Source organism: Equus caballus, chromosome 22, assembly GCF_041296265.1.
Source record: "Equus caballus isolate H_3958 breed thoroughbred chromosome 22, TB-T2T, whole genome shotgun sequence".
In the NCBI taxonomy this organism is placed as follows: domain Eukaryota; kingdom Metazoa; phylum Chordata; class Mammalia; order Perissodactyla; family Equidae; genus Equus; species Equus caballus.
Genome location: NC_091705.1, coordinates 28,096,795 through 28,124,374, shown reverse-complemented (window position 1 = coordinate 28,124,374; position 27,580 = coordinate 28,096,795). Strand labels below are relative to the sequence as shown.

At 52.5% G+C, this 27,580-nt stretch overlaps 2 protein-coding genes and 1 long non-coding RNA gene across 40 annotated transcripts in view; 1 reads left to right on the top strand and 2 right to left on the bottom strand.

Moving 5' to 3' along the window:
• LOC138915148 (uncharacterized) overlaps nt 1–25,001 on the top strand; it is a 53,060-nt gene extending 28,059 nt beyond the window's left edge. Inside the window, exons 5-6 of the long non-coding RNA XR_011430985.1 lie at nt 24,036–24,101; nt 24,532–25,001. This is a non-coding gene — a long non-coding RNA (uncharacterized lncRNA). The remainder of the gene's footprint in view (nt 1–24,035; nt 24,102–24,531) is intronic.
• On the bottom strand, nt 1,816–9,544 carry MYL9 (myosin light chain 9). Its single transcript, XM_001502012.7, has 4 exons — nt 9,112–9,544; nt 5,642–5,851; nt 3,431–3,592; nt 1,816–2,564 (listed from the first exon to the last, which is right to left on the bottom strand). The coding sequence occupies exons 2-4, from the start codon at nt 5,823–5,825 to the stop codon at nt 2,392–2,394; spliced, it is 519 nt and encodes a 172-aa protein (XP_001502062.1). The 5' UTR covers nt 5,826–5,851; nt 9,112–9,544; the 3' UTR covers nt 1,816–2,391.
• DLGAP4 (DLG associated protein 4) overlaps nt 20,873–27,580 on the bottom strand; it is a 202,286-nt gene continuing 195,578 nt past the window's right edge. For all 38 annotated transcript variants that reach the window (XM_070247650.1, XM_070247652.1, XM_070247651.1 and 35 more), the window contains 3 exons: nt 24,660–24,751; nt 23,560–23,715; nt 20,873–22,697 (listed from right to left, as the gene is read on the bottom strand). In XM_070247650.1, the coding sequence (XP_070103751.1) occupies nt 22,479–22,697; nt 23,560–23,715; nt 24,660–24,751 (467 nt within the window). In that variant the 3' untranslated portion in view covers nt 20,873–22,478. The remainder of the gene's footprint in view (nt 22,698–23,559; nt 23,716–24,659; nt 24,752–27,580) is intronic.

Sequence of the window (27,580 nt, the reverse complement as noted above, 5' to 3'; positions counted from 1 at the left end):
GTGTCGCCTCTGAGAAATAAAACAGCTGCTGCTGCTTTTCTAAAAACCTGCTACGGTCTTAATAAATTAGTTCACGAGGGACAAACTGCCCTCTCCCTGGCTCCTGAGCGTGCCACATGCGGTCCTGCTTGTTTGGCTGTTTCCATGCCCTGCAGCACCCTTTCCCACTTAGCTTCGCTCCTGCAGGTTCCTCCTGGCCTGCTGGTCCTGCCGTTCCATACACACAACACTTCCCTTTTCCCCTCCTCTGAGTCCTGCCAGCCCCAGGCCAGCTCTGAAACCAGTGAGGCTGGACTGGTGCTGTCGTCCCCCCGCAGGGTGTGAATCTTTCCATCTCTGAGGTGGAGGGGAGTCGGCTTGTGCAGGATTGTGAACTAGGGCTGGAACCCCAGGAGGTTTGTTCCTAACCCTACATCCCTGCCTTCTTCCAGGGAGGCCTTTGCTGCGACAGTGGCTCTGCAGTGACCTGTGACCCTGCTGTCGGGCATGTGTGGCCAGTGTTCTGGGAGTCCCAGGAAGACACCCAGGGCCCGCCTTACTCCCTGGGCCCTCCCTTGGGGCTGGCCGCAGTGCGTGGGTGGCCAGGCTGTGTCGGGTTGGGCTGATGGTAGCTCAGGACCCACAGTTGAGGGTGTGGTCAGGACTGAGTCTGGGGCAATATTTGGGCCTGGCTCCATCTGGAGTTGAGATCAGGGACTCATGGGGCTCAGTTTGGAAGTAAGAGGAGGGATTTCATGGGGCTGTGCCCAGGGCCTGGCTGGAGGGGCCTGGTGCTGAGGTAGAGGCAGAGGCCCATGGGGGGTCAGGGCCTCCTGGGCCAGTGCAGGGTCCCCTTGGTACTCAGCACTCCCTTGGCTCCAATCTTGCACATGTGCCGTGTGCTGTGGCCGGCTGGGTCCCCTTGGTACTCAGCACTCCCTTGGCTCCAATCTTGCACATGTGCCGTGTGCTGTGGCCGGCTGGCTCTCGGTGGCCTTTAGGGAAGGCAGCAGGGCCAAGCTGGGCCTAGCACCTGCTCCCTGACCTTTGCTTGGGGTCAGGTGGGATGTGTCTAGTCCTGGCCTGAGCCCTGTAGAGGGTCCAGAGGCCAGGGTCCAGCCCTCCCTCTGCCCTAGACCCACTGGGTGACCTCAGGCAGTCCCTCCCCCTCTTGGCTGTCTGTGCATTCAACCAATATTTTCGTTTCTCTTATGGCCCAGGCATTGTTGTCAGTGTCCCCATCATTCAAATGTAACAGGGATCACAACCCTGCCCGCCTCGTGTACACGTGGGATGTAAAAAGCTGTGGCATGCTGTGCTGCCATCATGTGGCCGAACTGACCCTCTAGCTGCGAGGGCACAGCCCAGAGCACACTTGGTAGCTGCCTGGAGCTGACCTCCGGGAATCCATTAAACCCGTCCATTCCCACCTCCACCTCTGAGCGACTGGGATGCACCTTCCTCACTGTTCCCAAAACCTTCCTTTCCAGGACCACCTGGCTTTCCAGGAGCATTGAGGTGACCCTGGAGATCCAGGCTCTAGTCCTGAAGGGGGCATGACCTTGACCCCTGCCCCCTCCGAGGCCCAGAACCCCCCACTGGGACTTGCTGGGGTGATTCCCATGAATCCTCCCTGCTCTGCCCCCCCCTCCCAGGAGGGCCGGTTCCCTCAGCACCTCTGTCCCTCCGCATGCTGGCCTGGGCTCAGCTGAGCCTTTCCCTGGGGCGGGAAGTGGGGAGGATCAGGGCAGCCACTGGGCATGGGAGGAGAGGTGGGAGGGTGTTTAGGGCCCAGGGCTCCCTTGTTCACCGCAACCACAGACACGCAGACCCAAGCAGTGCTCAGCCTTCTATTAGATCCTGCCTGCCTGCATGCGTCTTCTCGAGCACACTCCGCGTGGGGGGGGTGTGTTCTGGTGGCTGGGCAGGGTGTAGGGGAGGGGACTTGGCATCCTGTCCCCTGAGAAGGGACTTTGGTGAGGTTCATGTGTTTTTGGCAGTGGCTGGGAAAGGGCTTTCATGCCCTGCATGGGGGTGCAGGGGCAGTGGTGTCTCAGACCTGGACACAGGGCCCTTCCTGTGGGGAGCAGCCCGGGAATGGGCAGGCACCAGCTGAGGCCTGGGCTCTCTTAGGGGGCCTTCCCTCGGTGCCGCCAGGTCCAGCCCTCTGGCCCAACTCCCTAGAAGATGTCCTTTCTTGCAAGGTCACCTGTGTTACATTGGCTGTGTGCCCCTTGCCTGCCACTGTGCCCTCTCGGCCCATTTCCTGCACTGGGAGCTGGGCCCCTAACCCCTCAGAGGGAGGATCCCCTGAGAGGGTCCTGTGGGGTTGTGGGCTGGAGTTGGTGCAGACAGTGTGTGGGGGGAGCAGGTGACTGGGATAGGGGCTGGGCGTGCGGGGGCTGGGGTGGCCTAGTCGTCTTTGTCCTTGGCGCCATGTTTGAGGATGCGGGTGAACTCCACATAGTTGAAGTTGCCTTTCTTATCAATGGGCGCCTCTCGGTACATCTCATCCACCTCCTCGTCTGTGAAGCGGTCGCCCATGGTGGTGAGCAACTCCCGAAGGTGGTCCTCATGGATGAAGCCTGGGGGCAGGGCCAGGGTCGAGGCTTGAGACGGGGACTTAGGCTGGGACACACTTCACACCCCCTCCCCTTGGCCCCCATCAGCCCTTGCAGACCCTGTAGTGGGGTAGGGGCCAGGAAAATACAGCTCTAGTCTCTGGTCAGTTTGAGCTTGCCAGGGCCCCAGAGGGAAGAGTTCTGCAGTGGGACTATCTGTGAGGTGATTCTGTGGGGAACGTGGGGCTGGGAGTGAGAGGGGTGCTGGGTGTGTCCTGCTTTAAGAGCAGGAGCCCCAGAGTTCCACTGCCTGAGTTTGAATCCCCTTCTTCCTAGCTGTGTGTCCGGGTCAAGGTACTTAACCTCTCTGTGCCTGTTTGATCTGTAAAATGGGATGTAAATATGTCAACCTGGTAGGGACTGTGAAGGTAGTCAGGAAAATGTTCTGAATATACATAGGCCTGGGTGGGCCTGTGGCCCCTGAGAAACGACTGAAACTACTACTGCCAGCATCACTCTGGCTTGTCCCTGGGAAAAACTAGCTGTGGGACAGGAAGTCCTTTGGAAGATTTGAGGATGGGGACTGGTTTCTGTACTTTGTTAGCCAGAAGGACCTGGAATGGTCTGGTTTCTGGAAAGGTCTAAAGCAGAGGCAGAGTGTGTCGGGCCAACAGGTGAACTCAAGAAGTGGGAAGCCTTGGTGGGTGTGGGCTGGTTTGGTCTAGCATTTGCGGGAGAACAAGGAAGCTGCATGACATTGTAGTTCCAGTGACAGAAACCAGCGGACAGGTGATTTCTGTTCTGGCCTTTGGGGGCAGAGGCCCTGAAGCCCCTGTGCAGCCCAGCCTCCCTCGCATACCGGGGGCACCCCCCACCCCCAGGCTGCCAACCTGAGGCCTCCTCGTCGAAGCAGGCGAAGGCATTGCGGATCACGTCCTCGGGGTCTGTGCCATTCAGCTTCTCCCCAAACATCGTGAGGAACATGGTGAAGTTGATGGGCCCCGGGGCCTCGCTCATCATGCCCTCCAGGTACTCGTCTGTGGGGTTCTTCCCTGTGGTGGGGGGGCACGCATGCTGCTGTCACTGCCTGTCCCTTCCCGCCTCCCTGTCCCCTCCCTTCAGGGCCCACTGCGAGTCCCACAGACGGGAGATAGTGACTTGTAGACTGAAGCATCTTGCGGGGCGGCCAGCTTGACCGCTCCCTCCTGCAGGCTCTCCGGCCGCCTCGACCGGCTTCCTGCTCTGGGCTCATATCCACGCCCAGGCGTGCTTCCTAAAGTAGAAGAGCCCCGTCTGCTGACGCCTCACTCCGGCTGGTGCTCCCCGTGCCTTTTCGCATAACTGTCACCACCCTGTGATTCTTCCCCCACTTTGCAGGTGTGGACCTGAGGCACACAGGTGAAGAGACCCGTCCCAGGTCATACAGTGAGGAAGGAGTGGAGCCAGGCAGCCAGGCCCTAGATTCCAGGCACAGTAGAGAAATTGCTTAAACCAGTGAGCTTTAGTGTCACACAGGCTGGGGTCTGAATCCCAGCCCTGTGCCTCAGTTTCCCCTGCCTCTTAGGAGAATTGTGAAGATGAAGAAGACAATGGTTGTAAACCACATGATAATGATTGGAAAGGCCCTGTGGACCCTGGAATCAACGGCTGGGTTCAAATCCCAGCTCTACCTGTGGCTACCTGTGGTAGCTGTGTGACCTTGGACAAATTACTTAATCTCTCTGAGCCTGTTTCCTCATTTGTAAAGTGGGAATGATAATCACATCCACCCAATAGGATTGCTTTGAGATTTAAGGTTAATGCTTGCAGAGCTGCTTCTTGTTATTATTATTTTATTATTTACTGCTGTTGTTTTTTAACCTCAGGATGATATTCTTAACCAGAGGCCATGACTGATCTGTGGATCCACTGACATGAGCTACAAACAGGAGTGTGGGGTTCTTCTGGGTAGATGCCCAGGGCTGTCATCAGGTCTCTGGGGTCTCTGCCCTGGGTGCAGGGTGCTGCCTCATAAATGGGAAGAAGTCTCCTTGTCCTTGTCTCCTCTGAGCCTCGCTCACCCTGCTGTGTCCCTACGGGATGGCCACGGCCCCAGAGGATCTATGATGTCAGGACCCACCAGCCCCTCCCCTCACCAGCCTCAGTTCTCCTTCCTGCTGGGTGACCTCCTGGGGGAGAATCTTCAAGCAAGGTTGGCCTGAAGCTGGGAGAGGTTTGGCACCCAGGGTGGGGGCCATGTCCACTGTCAGCCCTCCCAATGGTCACCTTGGGGATGCTCACAAGGGCCACAGTCATTATTGCACAGGAAGGGAAACAGACACAAAGCAGGGCCACCCAGCTGTGAGGGGCAGCACCAGGGACTGACTCAGGCCTATCTGGCCCCAGAGCTTGGGGCTTGACCACCACAGGCGCCTCCTCTGCTGCCAGAGGCTGTCCCTCTCCCCTGGCCAGTGTCTGGTCCACACTCTCACCTGGATGAAAGGGGTGCCAGGAACTGGGGCTGAGTGTGATTGTCTGTGGCCAGCACATGGGGAGGGATGTGGGGGCAGGGCCACAGGTTGGGGGGCTGATGTCTGGAGGCCTGGCCTCTGGGCCTCAGTTTCCCCATCTGAGCAGTGGTGAATTGTACTAGATTCCTGAGCCCTTTCAGCTCTAAGACTGGTTTTAGGGAAGTCACTGGTGTCAGAGGCTCTGAGAACCTGGCATGGCTGACCTCTGAAGGAGGGGAGGTAGTCTGGCCTCCCCTCTAGGCCTCAGTTTCCCCATCTGTACAATGGAAAGCCTGTGCAGTCCAAACTTTCTTTTAGTTGCTGATCCCTTTCTTTAAATGAAATGGTACTGTGCAGCCCAGCCCACAAATCTGCCTGAGGCAGTTCTGCTCCGGAGCGAGCCTGTCTAGGTTCAAATCCAGCACTAGATTGCCCTGGGCCTCAGTTTCCTGTCTGTTAAGTGGAGACAGTAATGGCACCTACTCTCCAGGATGGGGACCATGTGTCACTAGACAGGAAGCGCTCCATGAGTGATGAGCAGCCCCACTGCTTGCTCCAGATGCAGCCCTTGTGGGGCCCACTTAGACCCCACCCATCTCGGTCCCTGCTCACCCATCGAGGCCAGCATGTCATGCAAGTCCTCCTTGTCAATGAAGCCATCTCGGTTCTGGTCGATCATGTTGAAGGCCTCCTTAAACTCCTGGATCTGGGACTGGTCAAACATTGCGAAGACATTGGATGTGGCCCGCTGTGGCCGCTTCTTAGTGGTCTTGGCCTTGGCCCGTTTGCTGGACATCTTGGCTTCAGGTAGGTGGGAGTTCCCTGTAGGAAGTGAGTGTCAGGGGGAGAGCCTATGATCCTGGGCCAGGGAATCCTCCTGCTGTCCCCAGACTGGCTGTCAGTGCTTGGGCCTGGCATTCAAGGCTTCCCAAAGGCTTGGGGCTGCTCCCACCCAGATCAGCACAAAAGCAGACAAGCGTGGGCTGTGTGTGATCGTAAACAACTTCCTCTACCTCTGTGAGCAAGTTTCTTCATTTGGGAATGGGGACATGAGGAATGCCCAGCAGTAGAGATTAATTAACTTAGTGCCTGAGAAGGCCTGGACTGGTGCCGGGCGCAGAGTAAGCTATTTTTGCTGTGACTGTTTTGGTAAGGCACTTAGGATTGGGTTCGGTGCCAACCATTTCCATGCTTTATCTCCTTTAATCCTCAATAGCATTTACGCTGTCCATCTCTCTCTCCAAGTGACAAGGTGGGTGGACATATGGGAGGTTGTGAGGCTCCCTGCAGGCCGAGGCCTCCTCCCCCCACCCAGCAGGAGGGAGCTGGATCAGCCGCCCTGCATTCCTGACATTCCTCATCCTCTCTCCTCCTCCCCATCCCTCTGCACTCCCTGCTCTGGGGAGCCTCCCCTCCCCCACCTGCCCACAGGTGCCCAGCCCCTTAGGTGGGTGATAGATCTGGTGTAGGCCCTACTCCTGCCCTCACCCCTCAGTACTGATGGGGGTGCGAGACTCCCCCGGGCTGAGAACCCCAGCTTCTTGTTCCCCTTATTTAGACCCGGCGTCCTAGCCTCCAGCCAGTCTCTCCCGTCCGTCCCATACGGATCCAGACCTGCAGCTCTCACTTCACCTTGAAGGTTCCTGCCACCCACTGGAGCAAGTCTGGGCCCCTCAGCCTGGCGTTCAAGGCCCTGTGTGAATGTGAACCCCTCTTGCCCTTTGCCCTGACCGACTGTGGTACTCCTCGCTGTGTCCCTCCTGCCATCTGTGATCCTGCCAGGCTGGGTCTCTGTCTGTTCTCGAGACACCCTCAGACTTTCTTTCTTGCTCCCTCCCGCTGGATCATCCTTCCTTCTCCAGCCCAGTTCTTGAGACACACCCTTGGGGAGCAGTTCCCACACCCCTGCTTTGACAATAAGAACTTAAAGGTTTCTCTCCCTCAGTCACTCAGGGCTGGTATAAATCCCCTGATTTACACCAAAGCCCACAGTCGGGCTAACAGATGCTTGTTTAATGAATGACTCTGAGGGCACCCATGGCCAGTCTGCTGCCCCCACTGTACAGATGGGGAAACTGAGGCCCAGCAAGGGGCTCTTTCCCTGAACCTTTGTCATGACTTGTGAGGGCCTAGTGCCATGTGCCCCTCGGCTAGGGCAGTTGTGAGCCTGGCCGAGGCCTCAGGACTGCTGCCCGCTTCCTTCCTCTGCCCCTGAACCCCTTGCTCGAGGGCCTCCAGGAAGCCTTCTCAGCCTGTTTTTCACCCCACACTGTGTGGTTGTGAGTGCTCTCCAAGCTCTCTGCAGGCCTTTATCCCAAGACCCTGCTCCAGTCCGTCCTGGTTTTTGGGCTTTGAGATCTGAAACCCTGAGCTGGGATCCTGGCCAGCCCCAGCTGTCCCCAGGGCCACAGCTGCCTGTAGTCATGAGACACTGGCTGCTGTGTCCCACTGGATGGACACACCTGGCCCTCGGTGTTTCTCACACGGCTCAGGATGGGTCCACAAAAGCCCTTCTCGCCTGGGACCTGGGCAAGAGTGGGATGGTGCGTCAGCAGGGAGTGCCATCCTCTCCTGTGGCTTAGTGCTTCCTGGGGCCCATCCCTCCATGAGCCCTGTGCTCTTTGGGAGCTTTGACTCTGGCACCCACTGAAGGCAGCCGAGGAGAAGTCCACAGAGGCTATGATGGTCATCATCACTGTCACCACCACCCTCCTGTCTGCAAAGCTCTAGGGTAGACATGGCCAGGAGGAGAGAGGAAGCCACAGCCAGAGGCAGGAATGGCCAAGAGCTCAGCCACTGCTCTGATACTGGCTGGGCCCCTCTGCCTCCACAGCCGCCCTAGGCCCACCCTCTTCTATCAAGGGGCCATGACACGGCTGAGAACACTTAACTTTATGGTTTGTCCATCCCGGCAATCTTGGAAAGCAGGTGGAGAGGGTGGGGTGGCCCCTACTGTGCAGTTATTAGAACTGAGGCCCAGGAAGGGAAATGGCATGCCCATGAGAGGGGACAAGTCCAGTTGGAAGCTAGGACCCCTGGGCTGGTCCTGGGTCAGTAGGTGGCACATGGCCCTTGGTGCCCTCGAGGCCTGAACACAGAAGGAAACCTCTGTCCGAAGAGGCAGCTGTGAGGGGCTCAGGGCTGTGTGTGGCCAGAGGCAGTTTCTAGGCTTGGTTGAGGGACTGGGGTCAGAGACAGCTGGGCCCTTAGCCTTGGAGCCATTACCTCCCCTTCCTAGGGGTCCTAGACACCAGGGATCAGATATAGCTGGTACTTAACCTGGCTGCAAAAAGGTGCCACCTCCCCCCTTCTGGTGCCTGAAATCCCACCATAACAGCAAAGACAAGGCCTGTGTCCCCCATTACCTCGTGGTGCCTGTGGCTGGCAGTGCCAGTTGCCTCGCTCGTAAACTCACCTCATCTGACTTTCCTGAGAGCAGCCAGAGCAGCTGGAGGGCTGGGAGGAGCAGGGCTGAGTCCCCCACCCAGGTCCTTGCCCGCCTTGTAAGGGCTGAGCCTGCAGGGCCCTGGCAGACCTTCCCCACCACCAGGCCCAGGTGGGTAGATGGCCCGGAGCACGGAAGCCCCGTGCATGGCACACAGCTTTGGGGTGTATGGGGCGAAGTGACCCCAGCCTCTCCATCCCTCTCCTGCTCCAGGAGATGGGGGAGGGGACTGGATGCTCCGCAGGGGTCTCATGGAGCCTGACAGGGCTCAGTTTCCTATTTGTGACACTTGGGTCTACTGGGGCAGGGAATGCCCTGCGATCACGACCCCCTTCCTCCTCCCGGGCACCCTGGAGCTCTGGGTTTGGAGTCCCTAACTCCACAGCTAAGGGCAGGGCCTTGGACAGTCTTCCCTCACCAAAGGGCCACGGGTTCCCAGAGCCCTGAGCAGTCTCCCTGCTGCCCAGCCCCAGCCCGAATCCCTGTCGCACCCGGGCAACCTCGCAGCCCCAGCCCCGCCGTGGCTGTCCAGGCCCAGAGACCCTCCGACGCCCCAGTCCGCGGGGCCTGCCCCCGCTCAGCCCCGGCCGTCGCGGCGCCTACTCTAGACCACCTGGGCGGCCGGCCGGGCTCCCACCTGGTGCGGAGAAGGCGCTCGCTCGCTCGGTGCGCGGAGCCGGGTGCGGAGCCCGCGGCCGAGGGTCGCTCGGGTGGGTTGGCGGGCGGGGCGGGGCGGGGCGCGGCGCCGGGCCTTACAAGGCAGAAGAATGTGCGCGGGGCGGGGCGGGGCCGCGGCGGCCCGCCCGGCCTTATTTGGCCGAGACCCACGGGCTGGGAGGAGGGGGCGCTCCTGGGTGAACCCCCAGGCTGCGATGAGGGCCTTGCCCGTTGTAGGCCCGGGCAGGTGATGGCGGTGACTGGGCCTGGACATCCTGGGCCGTCCCTTCCTCTCCAGCGAGGCGGGCAGAACATCCACGGGCCTCCGGGTCTCAGACCCTTCCCCATCTTTTCCCCAAAGGCCCCGCTGCCTGGCTTCCCGTGGGAGGGCTTGCTTCCATCAGGCCAAGTATGGCTTTTTTCCAGTCTGAGGGGAGAGGCGTGTCAGAGAGGACCTGCTATCCTCAGGCAAAGGGCCGCCAGTCAGGCCCCTGTGGGTGTGGGGCGCACATGGGAGTTTGGGTCGAGCCTCGCTGGGGACAGCCCACCTAGGCCAAGTCGTGCTCCTCCACCCGCCCTCAGTTTCCTCACCTGTAAAATGGGAGGGTAGTGGTGAGGCCACTGCGGCCACAGTGAAAGAGTGGCCAGAAAGAGCCACAGCACCCCCAGAGCCAGCCAGAAGGGCAGGGGCTGGGAACCACAGGTGGATCTTGACGGCAGCAGCATCCCCCTGTTGGTCTGAGTCAGAGGATGGAGTCTGGGAGGATAAACCCATCTCCTCCCCAATTAGGCATTAGGGCCTGTCCATCATTTTGACCCCTGAAGGAACACCTTACCCATCAGTCCCCACTGGACTCTAGCCCACTTTTCTCTCCCGGCCCTCTTTGATCCAACGCAGATGTTCCCAAGGGAATTTTCTAACTCCCAATTATTTATTCTGTAAATATGAACTGACACCTTCTACCTGCCAGACCCCGTGCTGGGTGCTGGGGAAACAGCGGTGAACTAGTCACCACGCCCCGGAAGCATTTGTTCCTGTGGAGGGAGATACAGTGAGCAAGTATCTACATAGCTTGAAGGGTAGAAATAAGTGCCTCGAAGGACAGTAAAGTAGGGTGAGGGGAGAGAGAGTAATAGGAGGGGGGTGCCTGGCACGAAGTGACATTTGGGCTGACCTGAAGGAGGTGAGGGAGTGAGCCAAGCGCAGGGAGCCATAAGGCAGAAGCCCTGTAGGGGGAGCTTGTCCAGCTCCTGCTCAAGGAGCAGCAGGAGGCCAGTGTGACTGTGGGGAAGGGAGTGAGGGGAGATGGGGGAGATGAGATCTGAGAAGCAGTAGCCAGTGCCTCCTTGTAGGTCACAGTAAGACATCAGAGAGTTCTGAGCAGTAGGGTGACATGATCTGGCTTGGGTTTTCACTGAATCCCTCTGGGTGTTGTGTGAAATGGACTGAATGGGCCAAGGGTGGAGGCAGGGAGACCCATGAGATGTTCAACCAGGTGTTGTGTTCAGACTCGTGCGGTAGCAGTGGAGGTGGGGAGGAGGGGTGGGACTCCGGAAATATTTTGAAGTTGCATCCAATAGGATTTGTGCATGGACTGGAATGTGTGTAAAAGAGAAGATCAAGGATTACTCCAAGGGGTTTGGTCTGAGCAACTGGAGAGACAGAGCTGCCATTTTCTAAGATGGGTCGGCTATGGGAGGAGCAGGTTTGGGGAGAGATGAGAAGTTCTGTTTTGGACATAGGAATGAAACCGGCAAACAGCCATTGATGATTAAGTATCTAGGTACTAAAGTTTTTCCTTTCTGCAATTACTGATTATAACTTTTAGCTGTTTAACCCACCCATTGTTCACGGTGCTGTTTCGGCAATATGCTCTCTCACTCCCACTAGGCTCCTATAGATAACGTCTCCCTGGAGCCTGGGTCACCATGGGAATGGGTGTGTGAGCTGTTTTTCAGTCAGAACTCCTTGTCCACTTCAGGCGGGTTGAGACGACCAATTCAACAACTGGGCCCGCGCAGAAGTCAGACAGGCGACCTTTTGACGTCAAGAGGCTAAAAACTCCACCCTCAGATCATGCTAACGCTGCCATTGTGAACACGGGTCCTAGAAGAGGCACGGGGTCTGACTACGCTTGCGCCGATCATCAATTACCTGACCTCTCCTCACCTCCAGTCACCTCTCTCCACACTTCAGACCACCTTGCCCCCTATCCTATAAATATCCCTGAGTCCCTGTTTTTGGGGAAGTGAATTTGAGGCTCATGCTCTCGCTTCCTCACGTGGCTGCCTCGTGAGTAAACTCTCTCTCTGCTGCAATCTCGTCGTCTCGGTGTTTGGCTTTCTGGGCGGTGGGCAAAAACAAACCTGGGTCTGTAACATAAATTTTTTTTAAACTTTTTATTTTGAAATAATTTAAAACTTACAGTAAAGTTTGTAAGAACTGTACAAAGAGCTCCTGTATGTATTCATCCAGATTACCCAATTGTTAACATTTGCTTTATTGTATTCTCTTTTCTCTCTTTCCACATATGTGTGTGTGTATGTGTGTTTCCCCTCTGCCCCCGAACCAAGGTTATTATGTTTCTTTAATCTCTGCTTTTCTTGTGTATGTGTGTGTGTGTGTGTGTATGTATGGTGAAATAACAAAATTTACCTTTTTTTTTTAAAGATTGGCACCTGAGCTAACATCCGTTGCCAGTTTTCTTCCTCTTTTTTTCCTTCTCCCCAAACCCCCCAGTACACAGTTGTATATTTTTAGTTGTGGGTCCTTCTAGTTGTGGCATGTGGGACACTGCCTTAGCATGGCTTGATGGGTGGTGCCATGTCCGTGCCCAGGATCTGAACTGGTAAAACCCTGGGCTGCCGAAGTGGAGCGCACGAACCTAAGCACTCGGCCACGGGGCCCAGCCCCTAAAATTTACCATTTTAACCATTTTTGAGGATATGGTTCAGTGGCATTAAGTGTATTCATGTTGTTGTACAGCCATGACAACCATCCTTCTCTGGAACTTTTTCATCTTCCCCAACTGAGACTTTGTATCCATTAAACAGTAACTTCCTATTCTCTTCCCTGAACAGCTGGGCAACCACCATTCTACTTTCTGTCTCTCAATTTGACTTCTCTAGGTACCTCATATGAGTATAATCATATACAGTATTTGTCCTTTCGTGACTGGCTTATTTTGTTTAGCATAATATCCTCAAGGGTCATCCATCTTGTAGCGTGCCAGAATTTTCTTCATTTTTAAGGCTGAATAATAATATATTGCATAATGTTTTCAAAGTTCACCCATTTTATAACATGTATCAGTACATCATTCTTTTTCTTTTTTTTAGATTTTTAAAATTTTTCCTTCTTCTCCCCAAAGCTCCCCGGTACATAGTTGTATATTTTTAGTTGTGGGTCCTTCTTGTGGCCTGTGGGATGCTGCCTCAGCATGGCTTGATGAGTGGTGCTAGGTCCACGCCCAGGATCCAAACCGGCAAAACCCTGGGCCGCCGGAGCAGAGCACACAAACTTAACCACTTGGCCACAGGGCCGGCCCCGTTTTAAATAATTTTTTTTTCTTTTAGATTTTCTTTTTAGTACTTCGTTCTTTTTATTGCTGAGTAGTATTCCATTCCATGGATGTACTACATGTTGTTTATGTATTGATCAGTTGATGGACATTTGAGTTGTTTCCACTTTTTGGCCATTATGAATAATGCTGCTGTGAACATTGGTGTATAAGTTTATGTGTGGATGTATGTTTTCACTTTTTTGGGTATATGTCTAAGAGTGGAATTGCTGGGTCATTTTTAACTCTATGCTTAAGTTTTTGAGGGACTTCCAAACTTTTCCACACTGCTGTACCATTTTACAATCCCACCAGTAATGTATGAGGGTTCTAGTTTCTCCACATCCTCACCAACACTTGTCTTCTAGCCATCCTGTTGGGTATGAAGTGGTATCACATTGTGGTTTTGATTAGCATGTCCCTAATGATTAGTTTTGTTGAACATCTTTTCGTGTGCTTATTGAAAATTTGTCTGTCTTCCTGTGGAGAAATGATTATTCAGATGTTTTGCCCTTTTTTTTTTTGAGGAAGATTAGCCCTGAGCTAACATCTACTGCCAATCCTCCTCTTTTTGCTGAGGAAGACTGGCCCTGAGTTAACATCCATGCCCATCTTCCTCTACTTTATATGTGGGACGCCTGCCACAGCATGGCTTGCCAAGTGGTGCCATGTCCACACCCGGGATCCGAACTGGCGAACCCTGGGCCACCAAAATGGAACATGTGCACTTAACCGCTGCACCACTGGGCCAGCCCTGTTTTGCCCATTTTATAATTTGTTTTTTTCTTGTTGGATTGCAAAGGTACTTTATATATTCTATTTATTACACCCTTACCAGATAATATGATTTGCAAATATTTTTCTCCAGTTTCGTGGATTGTCTTTTCATTTTCTTGATAGTTTCAAGAAGCACAAATGTTTTTAACTTTGGTGAGGTTTATCTATTTTTTTCTTTAGTTTCTTGTACTTTTGATATCATATCCAAGAAACCATTGCCTAATCCAAGGTCATAAAGATTTACACCTATGTTTTATTCTAAGAGTTTTATGGTTTTAGCTCTTAAATGTAGGTCTCTAATCCACTTGGAGTTAATTTTGTATATGGTGTGAGGTAAGGGTCCAACTCCCTTCTTCTGCATGTGGATATCCGGTTGTCCCAAAACCGTTTGTTAAGACAACTGCTCTTTCCCCAGTGAATTTTCTTGGCATCCTTGTTGAAAATCAGCTGTCCATAAATGTATGGGTTTATTTCTGGACTCTCAATTCTATTTCATTGATATGTATGTCTTCCCTTATGCCAGTACCAAAGAATCCTGATCACTTTAGTTTTGTAGTAAGTTTTGAAACCAGGAAGTGTGTCATCCACCTTCTGTTTTTTTCAAGATTGCTTTGGCTGTTCAGGGTCTCTTGCATTTCCACATGAAATTTAAGATGAGCTAGTCAATTTCTGCAGAAAAGGCAGTTGGGATTTTGGTAGATTATGTTGAATCTGTATATTTAATTTGCAGGAGTCTTACCATCTTAACAATACTAAGTCTTCTGATCCATGAACATGAAATGCTTTTTCCTTTACTTAGGTCTTTAAAAATTTCTCTCAATGATGTTTTGTAGTTTTCAGTGTACAAGTCTTACACTTCTTCTTTTTTTTTTTTCCCCTTTGTGAGGAAGATGGGCCCTGAGCTAACATCTGTTGTCAATCTTCCTCTTTTTGCTTGCGGAAGATTGTCCCTGAGCTAACATCTGTGCCAGTCTTCCTCTATTTTTTGTATGTGGGATGTGGCCAGAGCATGGCTTGACAAGTAGTACTAGATCTGGACCTGGGATAGGAACCTGCAAACCCCAGGCCACCAAAGTGGAGCACAAGAACTTAACCACTATGCTACCAGGCCAGCCCATATACTTCTTTTGTTAACTTTCTTCCTAACTACTTTATTCTTTTTGATGCCATTGTAAATGGAATTGTTTTCTTAAATCCATTTTCAGTGTCCACTAGTAGTTAAACTGATTTTACTCACAACACTTCTGACACCAAATATGTGGGTTTTTTTCCTCAAGTCAACCAATTCTCCAACTCTCTGGACACCACCTGGGTGTCCTGCAGCACAGTTCAATTCTGACCCTAACCACCTGGCGTTAATGTCAGACTCCACAGGGTTAAGGCCTCAGTCCCACAAGACTGCCCTCACATCAGACGCCAGTTGCAAGTATTGGGTTTCTAGGTTACCCCCACTTCTGTCCAACTTGGCTACAAATTGGGGGTTCCTCCCCGCCCTAAAAATATTAGCTAGAACTGCTCACAGAACCCAGGAAAACAATTTACTTACTATTACCAGTTAACTATAAATGATAGAACTCGGGAGCAGCCAAACGGAAGAGATGCGTAGGGTGAGATGGGGGCCGGGTGGGGAGCTTCCACGCCCTTTCCAGGCGTGCCATCCTCCCAGCACCTTTAAGTGTTCGCCAGCCTGGAAACTCTCCAACCCTGTTGTTGAGGGGTTTTTATGGAGGTTTCATTACACAGACATAATTGATTAAATCGCTGGCCATTGATGATTGACTCCAGCCCCTCTTCCCTCCCTGGAGGCTGGCGACTGAGGCTGAACGTTCCAACCCTCTAATCATGCCTCTCTTTTTGGCAACCAGCCCTCATCCTAAAGCTGCCTAGGGCCCCCAGCCCCAGTCTTCTCATTAGCACACAAAAGACACTCATTCCTTCAGAGATTTCAAGGGTTTTTAGGAGCTGTGTGCCAGGGACAAAGACCAAATATTATTTTTTATTATATCACAGTAGAAATACTGTTGATTTTTGTATATTGATCCTGCTTCCAGGAACATTGCCGAGCTCATTAACTCTAAGAGCTCTTTTGTGGATACCTTAGGATTTTCTATATGAAAGATCATGTTATCCGCAAATTGAGATAGTTTAACTTCTTTCTTTCCAATCTGGATGCCCTTCATTCATCTTTTTGCCTAATTGCCTTGGCTGGAACCTCCAGTACAAGGTCGAATGACAGATGTGGCAAGAGCAGACAGCCTTGTCTTGTTCCTGATGTTAGGGAGAAAGCTTTCGGTCTTTCCCCATTCAATATGGTGTTAGCTGTGGATTTTCCTTGGATGCCCTGTATGAGCTTGAGGAAGTCCTCTTCTAGTCCTAGCGTGTTGAATGTTTTTTTCATGAAAGGGTATTGGCTTTTGTCAAATGCTCTTTCTGCATCTGTTGAGACGTCTTAATCTGGAACAGTTCCTTAGCTTTTCTTGGTCTTTCATGACCCTGACGTTTTTGGAGAGTCCAGGCCAGTTACTTGGTGCCCCCTCAGGATTAGCTTCAGGTCATGGGTTTTTGACAGGAATAGCACGGAAATGACGTTGTGCCCTTCTCAGTGCATCTTATCAGGGGAAGTGTGGTATTAAGTTTCCCCATCACTGGTAGTAATGACTTTGGCCATCTAGTTAAGGTAGTGTCTGCCAGATTTATCCGTAAGAAAGTTACTACTGGGCCAGCCCCGGGGCCTAGTGGTTAAGTTCAGTGCACTCCACTTCGGTTCCTGGGTGCGGACCTACACCACTCGTCTGTCGGTGCCATGATGAGATGGTGGCTCGCGTATAAAACAGGAAGATTGGCAACAGCTCAGGGCAAATCTTCCTCACCAAAGGGAAAAAAAAAAGGAAAGTTAGTATTTTTCCCTTTTAAAGATTTTATTTTTTTTTCCTTTTTCTCCCCAAAGCCCCCTGGTACATAGTTGTATATTTTAGTTGTGGGTCCTTCTAGTTGTGGCATGTGGGATGCCGCCTCAGCATGGCTTGATGAGCGGTGCCGTGTCTGCACCCAGGATTCGAATTGGGGAAACCCTGGGCTGCCACAGTGGAGCATGCAAACTTAACCACTCGGCCACAGGGCTGGCCCCTATTTTTCCATTTTATAGTTAATGAATAAGTAATTTGTGGGGTGTTCCTTTGAGACTGAATATTCTGTTCCTCATCAAACTTTCACCCATGTTTTTTAACACCCACGGATGATTCGTTTGTTACTATGATAGTTGCCAAATGGTGATTTTCTAACCTCCTCACTTCCTCTTACTAGCTGGTAGGCATGTTAATTTTGAGATTGCCTGTTAGACATCCAAGTGGAGATGGCAAGTGTGAAGTGTGGAGTTCAAGGAAAGGTACAGGTTGCAGATTTAAAGATTTTATTTTTCCTTTTTCTCCCAAAGCCCCCTGGTACATAGTTGTGTATTTTTAGTTGTGGGTCCTTCTAGTTGTGGCATGTGGGACGCCGCCTCAGCATGGCCTGATGAGCAGTGCCATGTCTGCGCCCAGGATTTGAACCTGCAAAACCCTGGGCCACCGAAGCAGAGCATGTGAACTTAACCACTCGGCCACGGGGCCGGCCCCCAGGTTGCAGATTTCGATGTAAGAGTTGTCGGCCTATAGAAGGTTAAAGCCATTAGCAGCTGAGGGTCCCCAAGAGCCCATGTTCCTCGTTGGTCATAGCGCTTCACCAGGCTGGGCTCTGCTTACATGTTTTGGAGACAAACCCTGGTGCTGGCTGGGTTACCAGGGTACCATGGCTCCATGGAAGCTAGGACTGGGGGCCCCTGTCTCGTGAGAAGTTGGGTTCCATGGAAGGAAATGTCCCTGCTCTGTTCAAAGCTGGTGAAAGCCTTTACATCTTAACCTGGCATTCAAGGCCTGTCAAGCATTGCCCTCTCTCTGAGCAGCAGTACAGTCTCCCCCTTCTGCCTGTGTGCTCACTGTGCCCGTCACTTGGGGAACTCCTACTCATCCCTCAAAGCCCAGCTCAAATATTGCCTTCTCTGTGAAGTCCTGCTCCTCCTGCCCCCGACGAGTTCTTTAATTTTGGAAATAGTTCTTGAGGGTCTCCTCTGTGCTAGGCACTGAGACTGGTGACAAAACTTAATTCCTGTCCTCAGGGAGCCCACCATCTCTTGATGGAGACAGATACTCACTTAAAATCACACAGATGTAATTATCGTTATATCAGTGACAGCAACAAAGAAAGCCAGGCGAAGTACCTCTCGAGCTCCAAGTGTAGAGCAGGGGGTTTGCACCCACCTGGCCTGGTGAGGGGCTTTGGGAGGGTTTCCCTGAGGAAATGCCAGCTGGCCTGAGAGCTGAGGAAGGTGTGGGTGTTAACTCTATCGGTGGGGGAGCCATGGCTCTCTGTGTGAGGCCTGGGGTGAGGCTGGAGGGCAGAGAGCAGGGGATGGGCTCCCAAGGGAGGTGCAGCCTGAAAGGTGAGCAGGGGCCTCCAAGGCCAAGGTGGAGAGGCTGGATTTCCTCCTGCCTGCACTGGGCAGCTGCAAAGGGTTCTGAGCAGACACAGACTTTTGGAGGGAGAAGAGGGAGACTGCCATAGCAGAGGCGGGAGGGCCAGTGGGGACCACGCTGATTTTTCAGGTCAGCCAGATTCAGGCGGGCAGGAGGCACAACTTCATTTTGAATTTCTCTTATAAACTCCACTCCAGTGCTGGTGGTAGGAACTTCATTTCAGTCGGTCAGCACTTACCCATGCTGGCATCCGCTTGGTCCCTGGCTCTCAGGCCACTGGTGGCAATGGCTTTGTCCTTCTGTCCTGGCCAAATGGCCCCTAGGCCCAACGCTGCTCCTGGCTGTGGCCGAGCCTTCTCTCTCTCCTTGAGGCTTGGGGGCCTGCGACCCTGAGGGAGCAGGGGGTCTAAAAGGGGAAGCTGGGCCTCCCTGCTTTCCGATCTGCAGCCCTGTGGGTGGTCCCCAGGGACCCAGGGACGACGCACAGTCGGTTTCTCCCTCTGCCTCTTGCGCAGCACCCTGCAGCTTTCAGGAGGGTGCTTCCCGTCTCCCTCAGTCTTTGTCCTTTCTGTTCCCTCCAGGACTGAGCTTTGGAAACGCAGAGGCTGAGGACTCATTGCCAGCTTCTCTGGGAAGCTGCTTTCAGCCTTTCCCTGAAGTGACAAATGCCTCCCTGATAGAACAGAGTACAGGAGATGGGACATCATCTAAGCCATATTCTTGTTAAAACTGTTTAATCTGAATCTAGTCATGGGAAGAAAAATCCAAATTATGCAGCATTCTCTAAGATGCTTGGACACTTAAAAACTGTCAATGTCATGAAAAACAAAACAAAAACTGTTTTTGATTCAACAAAACTAAAGAGACATGGGGCCGGCACCGTGGCTGAGTGGTTAAGTTCGTGTGCTCTGCTTCGGACGTGTGCTCCCTGGCGGCCCAGGGTTTCGCTGGTTTGGATCCTGGGTGCGGACATGGCACCGCTCGTCAGGCCACGTTGAGGTGGCGTCCCACATGCCACAACTAGAGACCGACCCACAACTAAAAGTATTCAACTGTGTACTGGGGGAATTTAGGAAAGAAAAAGCAGGGGGGGAAAAAAAAAGCGAGACATGATAACTGAAAGGAATGAATGATCCTTAACTGGGTCCTGGAGAGGTACAAAGGAAAAGCCATAGAGGACATCACTGGGACATGTGGACCATGCTGTGCTTTAGCTAATGTCTGCACACCGAGTGCCTTCCTGGTTAAGGGAGGTGCTTGCAGACCACTCGTTTGTTAGATTAGAGGGTGATAATGGTATTGTGGTTGTGCAGAAATGTCCTTATTCTTAGGAGCTGCATGGTCTGTAAGGGGGTGAAGTATCATGATGTATGTAACTTACTTTCCAAATGGCTCCAGGGGAAACATGTTTGTGTATGTACCTGAGAGGAATAATGCAAATGTGGCAAAATGTTGACAGTTGGTAATTCTGGGTAAAGGACTATTCTTTCAACTCGGGGGAGAGGGGGTCCCTCCACTGCCACCCCAGTAGGACTGGGAGTGGCGCCCAGATTCTGCACATCAGATGCTTCCCTCCCCACTATGCTCTGACTCAGGGAGTGCAGGATCCCTCCCTGAGGCCCTGATCAACCCTCAAGGCCCCTCCTCTGCTGCCACACAAACACTCAAGCTCTGAAGGGGTCAGGATCCACCCCGGTCCCCCAGGGCCCGTCGGTAGAGCTGGGCTGCCAGCTGGATGGGGGCCCTCAAGTCCAGCGTGGCCGCCTCTTGCATTCACTCACCTCTGGGTGCCTAGCTCAGTGCCCAAGGCAACCTAAAACCTCTTCACTTAACCCTTCAAGTCACCCCCCGCCGGGTCTCAGGGCAGGGGTAGGTCGAGGAAGGTGCCAGCCCCAGGAGTTAATCAGAGCCACCATGGTCACTAGATGCTCAGGTGCCACTAACAACAGGATTCACAGATGAGAGCCCACTGCTCCCAGTGCAGGGAGGTTTTGCCCACAGGGTTGGGATGAGCTCACAAGGGGCCCAACTGGGGAAGGGCCGGGCAGGTGAACAACGTTCCTGAGGAGGCAGTTCTGTGCATCCCCTGGGCCTGAGATGGACCGAGGGAGACCAGGGGTCTGCAGCTCAGCCTGGCCCAAAAACTTTCGCACGTTCTTCCCAGCGGGTGTTGGCACCTACAGTTCCTTCTGCCTTGAATGCACTTTCTCCAGGCTCTCCGCTGCACACCACCCCCATCCCCAAACCTGGTTAATACCCACTGTCCTTCCAGGCTTGACCACAATGCTCCTGCCCAGACTGGGTTTGGTGATGCTGTCATGGGTTCCCACACCCTCACTGCGTTGCATTTTCTTTTCTGTCACCTGTTGGAGACTTGAACTCGTCTGTGACATGTTCAGTGTCTGTGTCCCCCCTGAGAGCGTGAGCTCTGTGAATGACTGCCAGGCCCTGGCCTGGGACAGCAGGTGCTCAGGAAGTGCACTTGGTGCACGTGGCTGTCGAGTGGCGGAAGCTGCCCGGGCCCCAGTACCCTGTCCCGGGAGATGCTCAAGCAGAGTCGGGGGCTGTGGAAGAGGTGTGAGTTGTCAGCAAGGGCAGCCCATCTTGGCTCCCATGTAGCGACGACTAATTAAGCATTTATTTCTCAGAGGAAGCTGGTAAGGTAGATGTTGCACACTCATTTTCCAGGTGAGGGAACCAAGAGCTTAGTTTTCTTGCCCAGGATCACAGAGCTGGTACATGACAGCTGGAATTATGGTTTGCGCTCAAGTCAGCCTGTTTCCAAAGAGCTGCCATTTGGAAGGGGTGTCCGGCTCAGTCTCCTGGGGCATCTGCTCCACTCGCCTCACCCCAGCCTGGCCCATCCCGCTGCAATAACACCATGAGCCCTTGGTACACGTTACCTCATTTATTCTCACAACATGCCTGTGAGGTAGGGAGGGGCAGGGACTGTCCCTGTTTTACAGAGGAGGAAGTTGAGGCACACAGAGGTCAAGTGACTTGCCCAAGGTCACAGACGGCGGCCAAGCTGGAATGGGGCCCCAGAGCAGGCCCTCGGTTCACCCGGGGTCCCCTGCAGCAAGTGCCGGACACAAGGACGTCTCCAGTGCCTATTCGTATACACAGGAGAGAGCAGCCCTCGAGCCCTGAGCGCACTGCGGGCTGGGCCTCACCTTCCCCCTCCCCGCCCTGCAGGCCCGGGCCACTGCAGCTCAGGGCTCATGACACCCTGGGAGTGGGGCTGGGGGGGCAGGGGAGAGAGGATGACTGGGGTGAAAAAATAGAACAGAACAGAAAACTCAGAGGCTGGGCAGATAGTCCCATGGTTGGGGGGGGTAGGTGGAAGACCAAAAAAAGGGCTGCTTACACACAAGGTATATATTTTTACACACACGTGTACACACACCTAGATATAGTACATGTAAAAATATATGCTATTCACACACCCGCCTCCTGCCAGGTGCCCCGAGAGCCAGCGGTGGCGCTGGTGGGCATGGGTGAGCAGATGGGCATTTGTTAAATATACACTCTAAGGTCTATGTGCATATGTACACATACGTACAGACAGCCGCCCGCCCGCCCCTCGGGTACTGTACACAGGCTCCGCCAGGAACAGACAACCCCTGGAAAATGGGGTCCCTCTCTCAAGTGCCCCCTGCGAGTCAGAGTCATACGTTCGCTGAAGGAAGAAGGGGCTGGAGAGAAGAAAAAGGCGGGAGTCTGGAGTGTGATAACTGTGGCTTTTATCTCAGTCACCCCCCCCCCCACCCCCCCCCCCCGACTTAAACCTTCCTCATCTTCTCAGAGAGGCGAGTCACCCGCCTGACCCTGATGCTGGCGGATCGCGGTGGGAGGGCTGCTTCTGCTGAGAGGAACCTACATCTGCGTGTGTGCGCGTGTGTGACTGTGTGTGAGCACTTGGTGGGGGAGGGGATGCGTGTCCATCTCTGTCCTCTGGGCTCTCAACCACGAAAAGGGCTGAGAACCAGAAAGCCGACAGCCAGGATGGTGACCCCCGTGTGAGCTCTGAAGGGGAGAGAGAAAAATGTAAGAATGAAAACTCCAAGGTCAGAGCGGGGGTGGCTGGGAAAAGAAGGAAGGACATGGCAGGTGCCCAAGGCTGCCCTTGGACTGTCGTCATCTTGTAAACAAGCTAGTTTAAGTTCTCATTAGATAGAACAAGTAAAAAGACCGCAGTCTGGAGGCTGGGCCGGGAGTTGCCGAAGTCCATCTATCTCGTCCACCACGGCCAGCAAGAGGAAAAAAAAAGTTTTATACTTTTGTGTTTTTGTTGACTTTTTTGTGTGAAGTCTTCATAACCTAAAGCTGAGAGGGACCCAAAAAAGCCAAATTGTGAGCCCTTGTATGCGTCAATTTGAAAGTTGGCTCAGGGTCTCTAGACAGAATAATCATACTAAAGGTTGAGAAAATTTTGTTCCATTTGCATTTAGTTTGTGTGGTTTTTTTCTTAATGACTTAAGATTGTTTGCTTCCTGGTCTCAGAGCCGGGTCTGGGCCTCGGGGACATAAATCTCGATGCTGTCTGCGCTCTCTGTGGCTGAGTTCTGCCGCACAGAAGCTGCCCGCTTGGCCGCCAGGAGTCTCTTGCGGGCTTCCTGACGCTGCTTGTCCCCAGCGTCAGAGGCCTTGTCGCGGCTCACTGCCGGCTTGGATTTGGCTGGCTTCTTTGGGACTGGAGGGGGTGGTTTCTTCTCTTCCTTTAGTGAGACAGTGAGGAGGGAAGAAAAATAAAATAAAGGTACCACCTTTTGTGTGGTGCTACCACCCACCATATGCTGGCAGCTGGAGTCTCCACCCCAGCCTCCCGCATTGGGCACAAGCAACACACATTTGGAATCAGGAAGCCACAAGAAGCAATGATAATGGGAATAGCACAAGGCATAGGAGCAAAAAGCAAGCTTAGGATCCTAGAATGTTCTAGCAGGAAGGGATGGGCAGATCACCTGCTCCCACCCCTGCTTTGAACCATTGGGAACCTAAGACTCAGGCAAGAACAAGCCTGAGTCACACAGCCAGAGGTGGGATTTAAATCCAGGGCCTCCAGCTCCCAGGCCCCATCTCACATGCTGTTCTAGGGGATCAGAGCCCACAAGGGCCACAGTCTAGGAACTAACAACTGTACGGGGCATTGGGTGCCACTGTTGTACAGAAGGATGCCTGAGCCTCAGGGAAAAGCCTGCCCCAGGAGGCAGAATTGGGTCAAGACACCCCTACTCCTGGCAATGTGGCCCCAGGAGAAGGACCATTTTTCTGCCTCCAAAGTTCCAACAGCCATGTATACTCTAGTGCTCGAGGCTATGGGCATGTGTCTCCCAGGAGCCCCATTTTCTGAACATGCAGGGCAGGGTGGCATGCTTAGGGGGGCAGCCTCAACTACACAGAGCGAGCGGCATGCTGGACAAGTGCCGAGCATGGACCCCGCACACTGATGGATGTGAGCCCCCAGCTCAAAGACAACACACGGAGAAGGGAGCCAAGCAGCACTGACCGATGTGGGCAGCGTTATTGCCGACCAGGAATTTGTCCCTGGACTTCCCCTCCGCACTGCTCCATGCTCACCTTCCTCTTCTCGGGGGTCTCCACCAGCTGCCAGCTGTTGGCCTTGAGGTGGTAGAGTTCATCAAACTTCATGCTGATGTCCTCAATGGACAGCTGTAGCAGGTCCCAGAACCCTGCCAGGTCCTGGGCTGTTGGACGTGGGTTGGCATCAGGGTTCTGTGGGGCAGATGGCGATCAGTGGGGCAAGCAAGGCAGAAGCTTATCCTGCACCCCATCCCAAGTATGGTTGGGGTCTCCTGAGGCCTAGTCTTGCTCCCGTTCCCAGGGTCAGTATTTGTATGGGTAAGTGACACTAGTTCCTGGGCACTGCGAGCCCTGATGGTGGAGATCTCTGGGAGAAGGAGATGGTTCCATCATGAGAGCAGGCCCTGCACATACGTGGGGACTGAGGCCGTTGCCACCCCTGTAGGGCTACAGTGAGGAAGCCTCTCATGTCCCTAATGCATGCCAGGCAGACAAATGTTCTTATTTTACAGGACGGAAACAGAAGTTCTTGGCCATGATCTCACAGTGAGGTGGGGAGGAGCCAGCATCACGCCAAGGTGAGTCCAGGTGGTTCCCCCCCATCATTCTGTTCTTTGACAACACATTTCTCATCACGACTGCCCCAGCCAACCCACAAACCCTACAGGTCCCGGGGACAAACACTCGCCATTGTCCTCTACCCCATGGAGTACACCGGCCCTGAGCAGCTGGAGAGGCTTCCACAAGAAAAGCTGCCCTCCAGACAGGTAAGGGTAGGGGAGACCCACGAAGCCTAGTGGTCGTATGTCTTTAGTTCTTACCTTGACTGTCATCTTAGATATAGAGTTTTATATAAACAAATCAGTGCTAATTGATTTTTAACTTTCATGTGGCTGTTTTTACACAGAGTCCACTTTGCTATTTCAAAAGGTATTAGAGATCTGACAGGACCATTCCTGGCCCCTTTCTCATGCTAGGCACTGACATGTGTCACCATCCTCTTTCCAGTGCCACGAGGAAGCAGCACCTTCTCCATGTTACGGAGGTGCTCACGGAGGCTTCCAGGGGCTAATCCTGACGGGGGCTGGCAGGCAGCCAAAGGCCGGAAGCCCCGCTGTGGAGGAAGAATCACTCACCAAGTTCTGCTCACAGAGGCCCCGGAACTGCTGGAACTTCTGGGACATCAGGAGCTGGGCACTGCCCACAGCACTGAGGACTTTTCCTAAGACTGAGAAAGAGAAGGTGGAGAAAGACTGAGCAGAGCGGCGTCTCTTGGGGTGGAAGGCAGGATCGGGGTCGCAGCTCTCACCTGCCCATCCCACCTGAGGAAACCAGTCATTATTTGGTGATGGCAGTTGGTCTTCATTTTATTTATATACTAATCCACTCTCACTGTGAAAAATGCAAACAATACATATAAAGTGAACCTCATCATTTAGTTCTTAAGGACATTTTATGGCAATAAATTTGAAAACTGAGTTTAAATGGAACAATTTTCCAGGAAAACATAAATTAGTATCACGGACTCAAAAAGAAATAGAAACTCTGATTAGACCAGTAACTCTTTAAAAAATCCCTGCCGTAGAATATTCAAACTGCTGCAGACAGTAAATAAACACAGAAAATGACACAACTCATTTCAGGAGACTTGAGAGCAGACAGGACATGCCAATAATAGACCACATTCATTATGAACATAAATGTAAAGTCTTAAATAAAATAGAAGCAAATAGAATGCAACAGAAGAGCTGACCATGAAGTGTTTAGCCCAGGAATACAAGGCTGGTCTTTTAGTGTGACTTCTAGTTTTTGGGGGGTTTTTGGGCAGCTTAAACAACACCAATTTGTTATCTTACAGTTCTGTAGGTTAGAAGTCCCACAGGGGTCTCACTAGGCTAAAATCAAGGTGTCTCCCAGAGGCTCGAGGGCAGAATCGGTTTCTGCCTTTTCCAGGTTCTAGAGCCACTCACATTTCAAACAACCCCTCCCTCCATCTTCAAAGCCAGCAAGGGTGGGTCGAGTCCTCATGTTGTATCAGCCTGGCTTCCCTCTTCCACTTTCAAGGACCCTTGGCATGGGGCCCTTCTGCACAATCTCCCTGGCTTAAGGTCAGCTGATTAGTGACCTTAATTCCCCTTTGCAACCTAATATACTCACAGTTCTGGGTATTAGATCTGTGGATCTATGGATCTTGGGTGGGTGGGGGTCACTTTTCTGCCTATAACACCATTTTTCCCTCTTTTCTCAACTGGGGGTCCCAGTGTCTCTTATCCTTTGGCATGCTTTTTTGCCCAGGGCTTTTTGTGTGACTTCCAGTTTTAAAGTGGTGGCATAAAGACAATGCTACCTCTAACTCCCTTAGAAGTCACTAAAGAGCAAAACAGAGTAAACAAGAAATGGAAATGAAATAGAAATTGTCTCTGACAGAACCCCAGAGCACAGTGTATGAGGAAAGCTGCCAGATGCAGTGATGGTCACACAAGGAGGATTCTTGGGGTCAAAGGTCTCAGATAAAGGTGGCAGTTTTGAGTTCTCCAAAGTAGAAGACAAGGCTGAAGAATGCACACCTGCACCCGTCCCTTAGGTCTTCCTGCCAGCCTGAGACACAGTCCTGGCCCCTCTCCCTCAATGATCTACTGACAAGAGCTCATCATGGAAGAGTTTCACCTCATTAAGAAATTAGTAATTAAAAAGGAGGTAATACAAGAGCTCAGCAGATATTACAGGAACAGCAAATGGCAGAGAACATTCACCACAAAAGTTGTTACCAGAGAATAGAGGAAAAGTGTGACATTTCGTCATGAATATGTCAAACAGTGGTTCCAAGCAGAGATAGAGGTGCTGGGAAAAAGAGATGTGAGCCAATGGAAGGAGATAAAACACGAGCTCTGGAAGCAGTGCAAGAGAAAAATCAGGCCAGCCCGGAGACAAGGGCCACGCGGGAAGCAGGACAAAGAATAAAGCACAAGGAGAACAGGAGTGAAAAGCTCCTGGTACAGAACACAAACTGCTTGATTAACAAAACAAGACATCTTTTAAAATGAATAGCTAAGCTGCTGGAAATGAAACGAGCCCCCCCCCCCCCCCCCCCCCCCCGGCCCCGCCTCAAGTAGGTAGTGGGATGTGTGCCTGGCTTGTTCTAAGGTAGAGTGAGAATAAAAGGAAAAGTTTCTCCTGAGAATTCCTAACCATAAGGCTCTACCTGGGCACCTTGTTTCTTAAGAAATAAAAGAAGCAACTAAATGTATTAAAAAGAAGAGACTGTGAGGGCCGGCCCCGTGGCCGAGTGGTTAAGTTTGTGTGCTCCGCTTCAGAGGCCCTGGGTTTCGCCAGTTCGAATCCTGGGTGTGGACATGGCACCGCTCATCAGGCCATGCTGAGGCGGCGTTCCACGTGCCAGAGCTAGAAGGGCCCACAACTTACTGGGGGGCTTTGGGAGAAAAAGGAAAAATAAAATCTTTAAGGAAAAAAAAAAAGAGACCATGAAAAAGAAAGTGATTGAGAGACATGGAAGAGAGAGGGAGACTCAGTATACATCTATCAGAGTTCTAACAGAAGAAAACAGAGAATGGAAGAAAGAAATATTCAAAGAGATCCTGATTAGGAACTTTGCAGAAATGGCTAATGACACTGGTCCTCAAGAGTCAGGAAGCCAAATGGATCCCCAGCAAATTGACTCTTATTTACAGTAAAACCAAAGACAGAGAAGCTCTTAAAAACTAGCCAAAGGAAAAGGACAGATTACTGCCAAGGGAATGAATTAAACAGCAAATTTCTAAACTACAGCAACAGATAGAGACTGTATTGACTTAAAGTACTAACTGAAAATCCTACGCCCAGAGGAACTATCCCTCAGGAGCGAGGATGAATGGGGGACAGCACAGTCTCTTCCACAGAGGCTGCTGGGGAAGCTAGATAGCCACACGCCAAAGAATGAAGTTGACCCTCACTTTGTACCACATAAAATAATTAACTCAGAATGGATCAAAGACCTAAACATAAGAGCTAAAACTATAAAACTCTTAGAATAGGGCCAGCCCCGGGGGCCTAGTGGTTA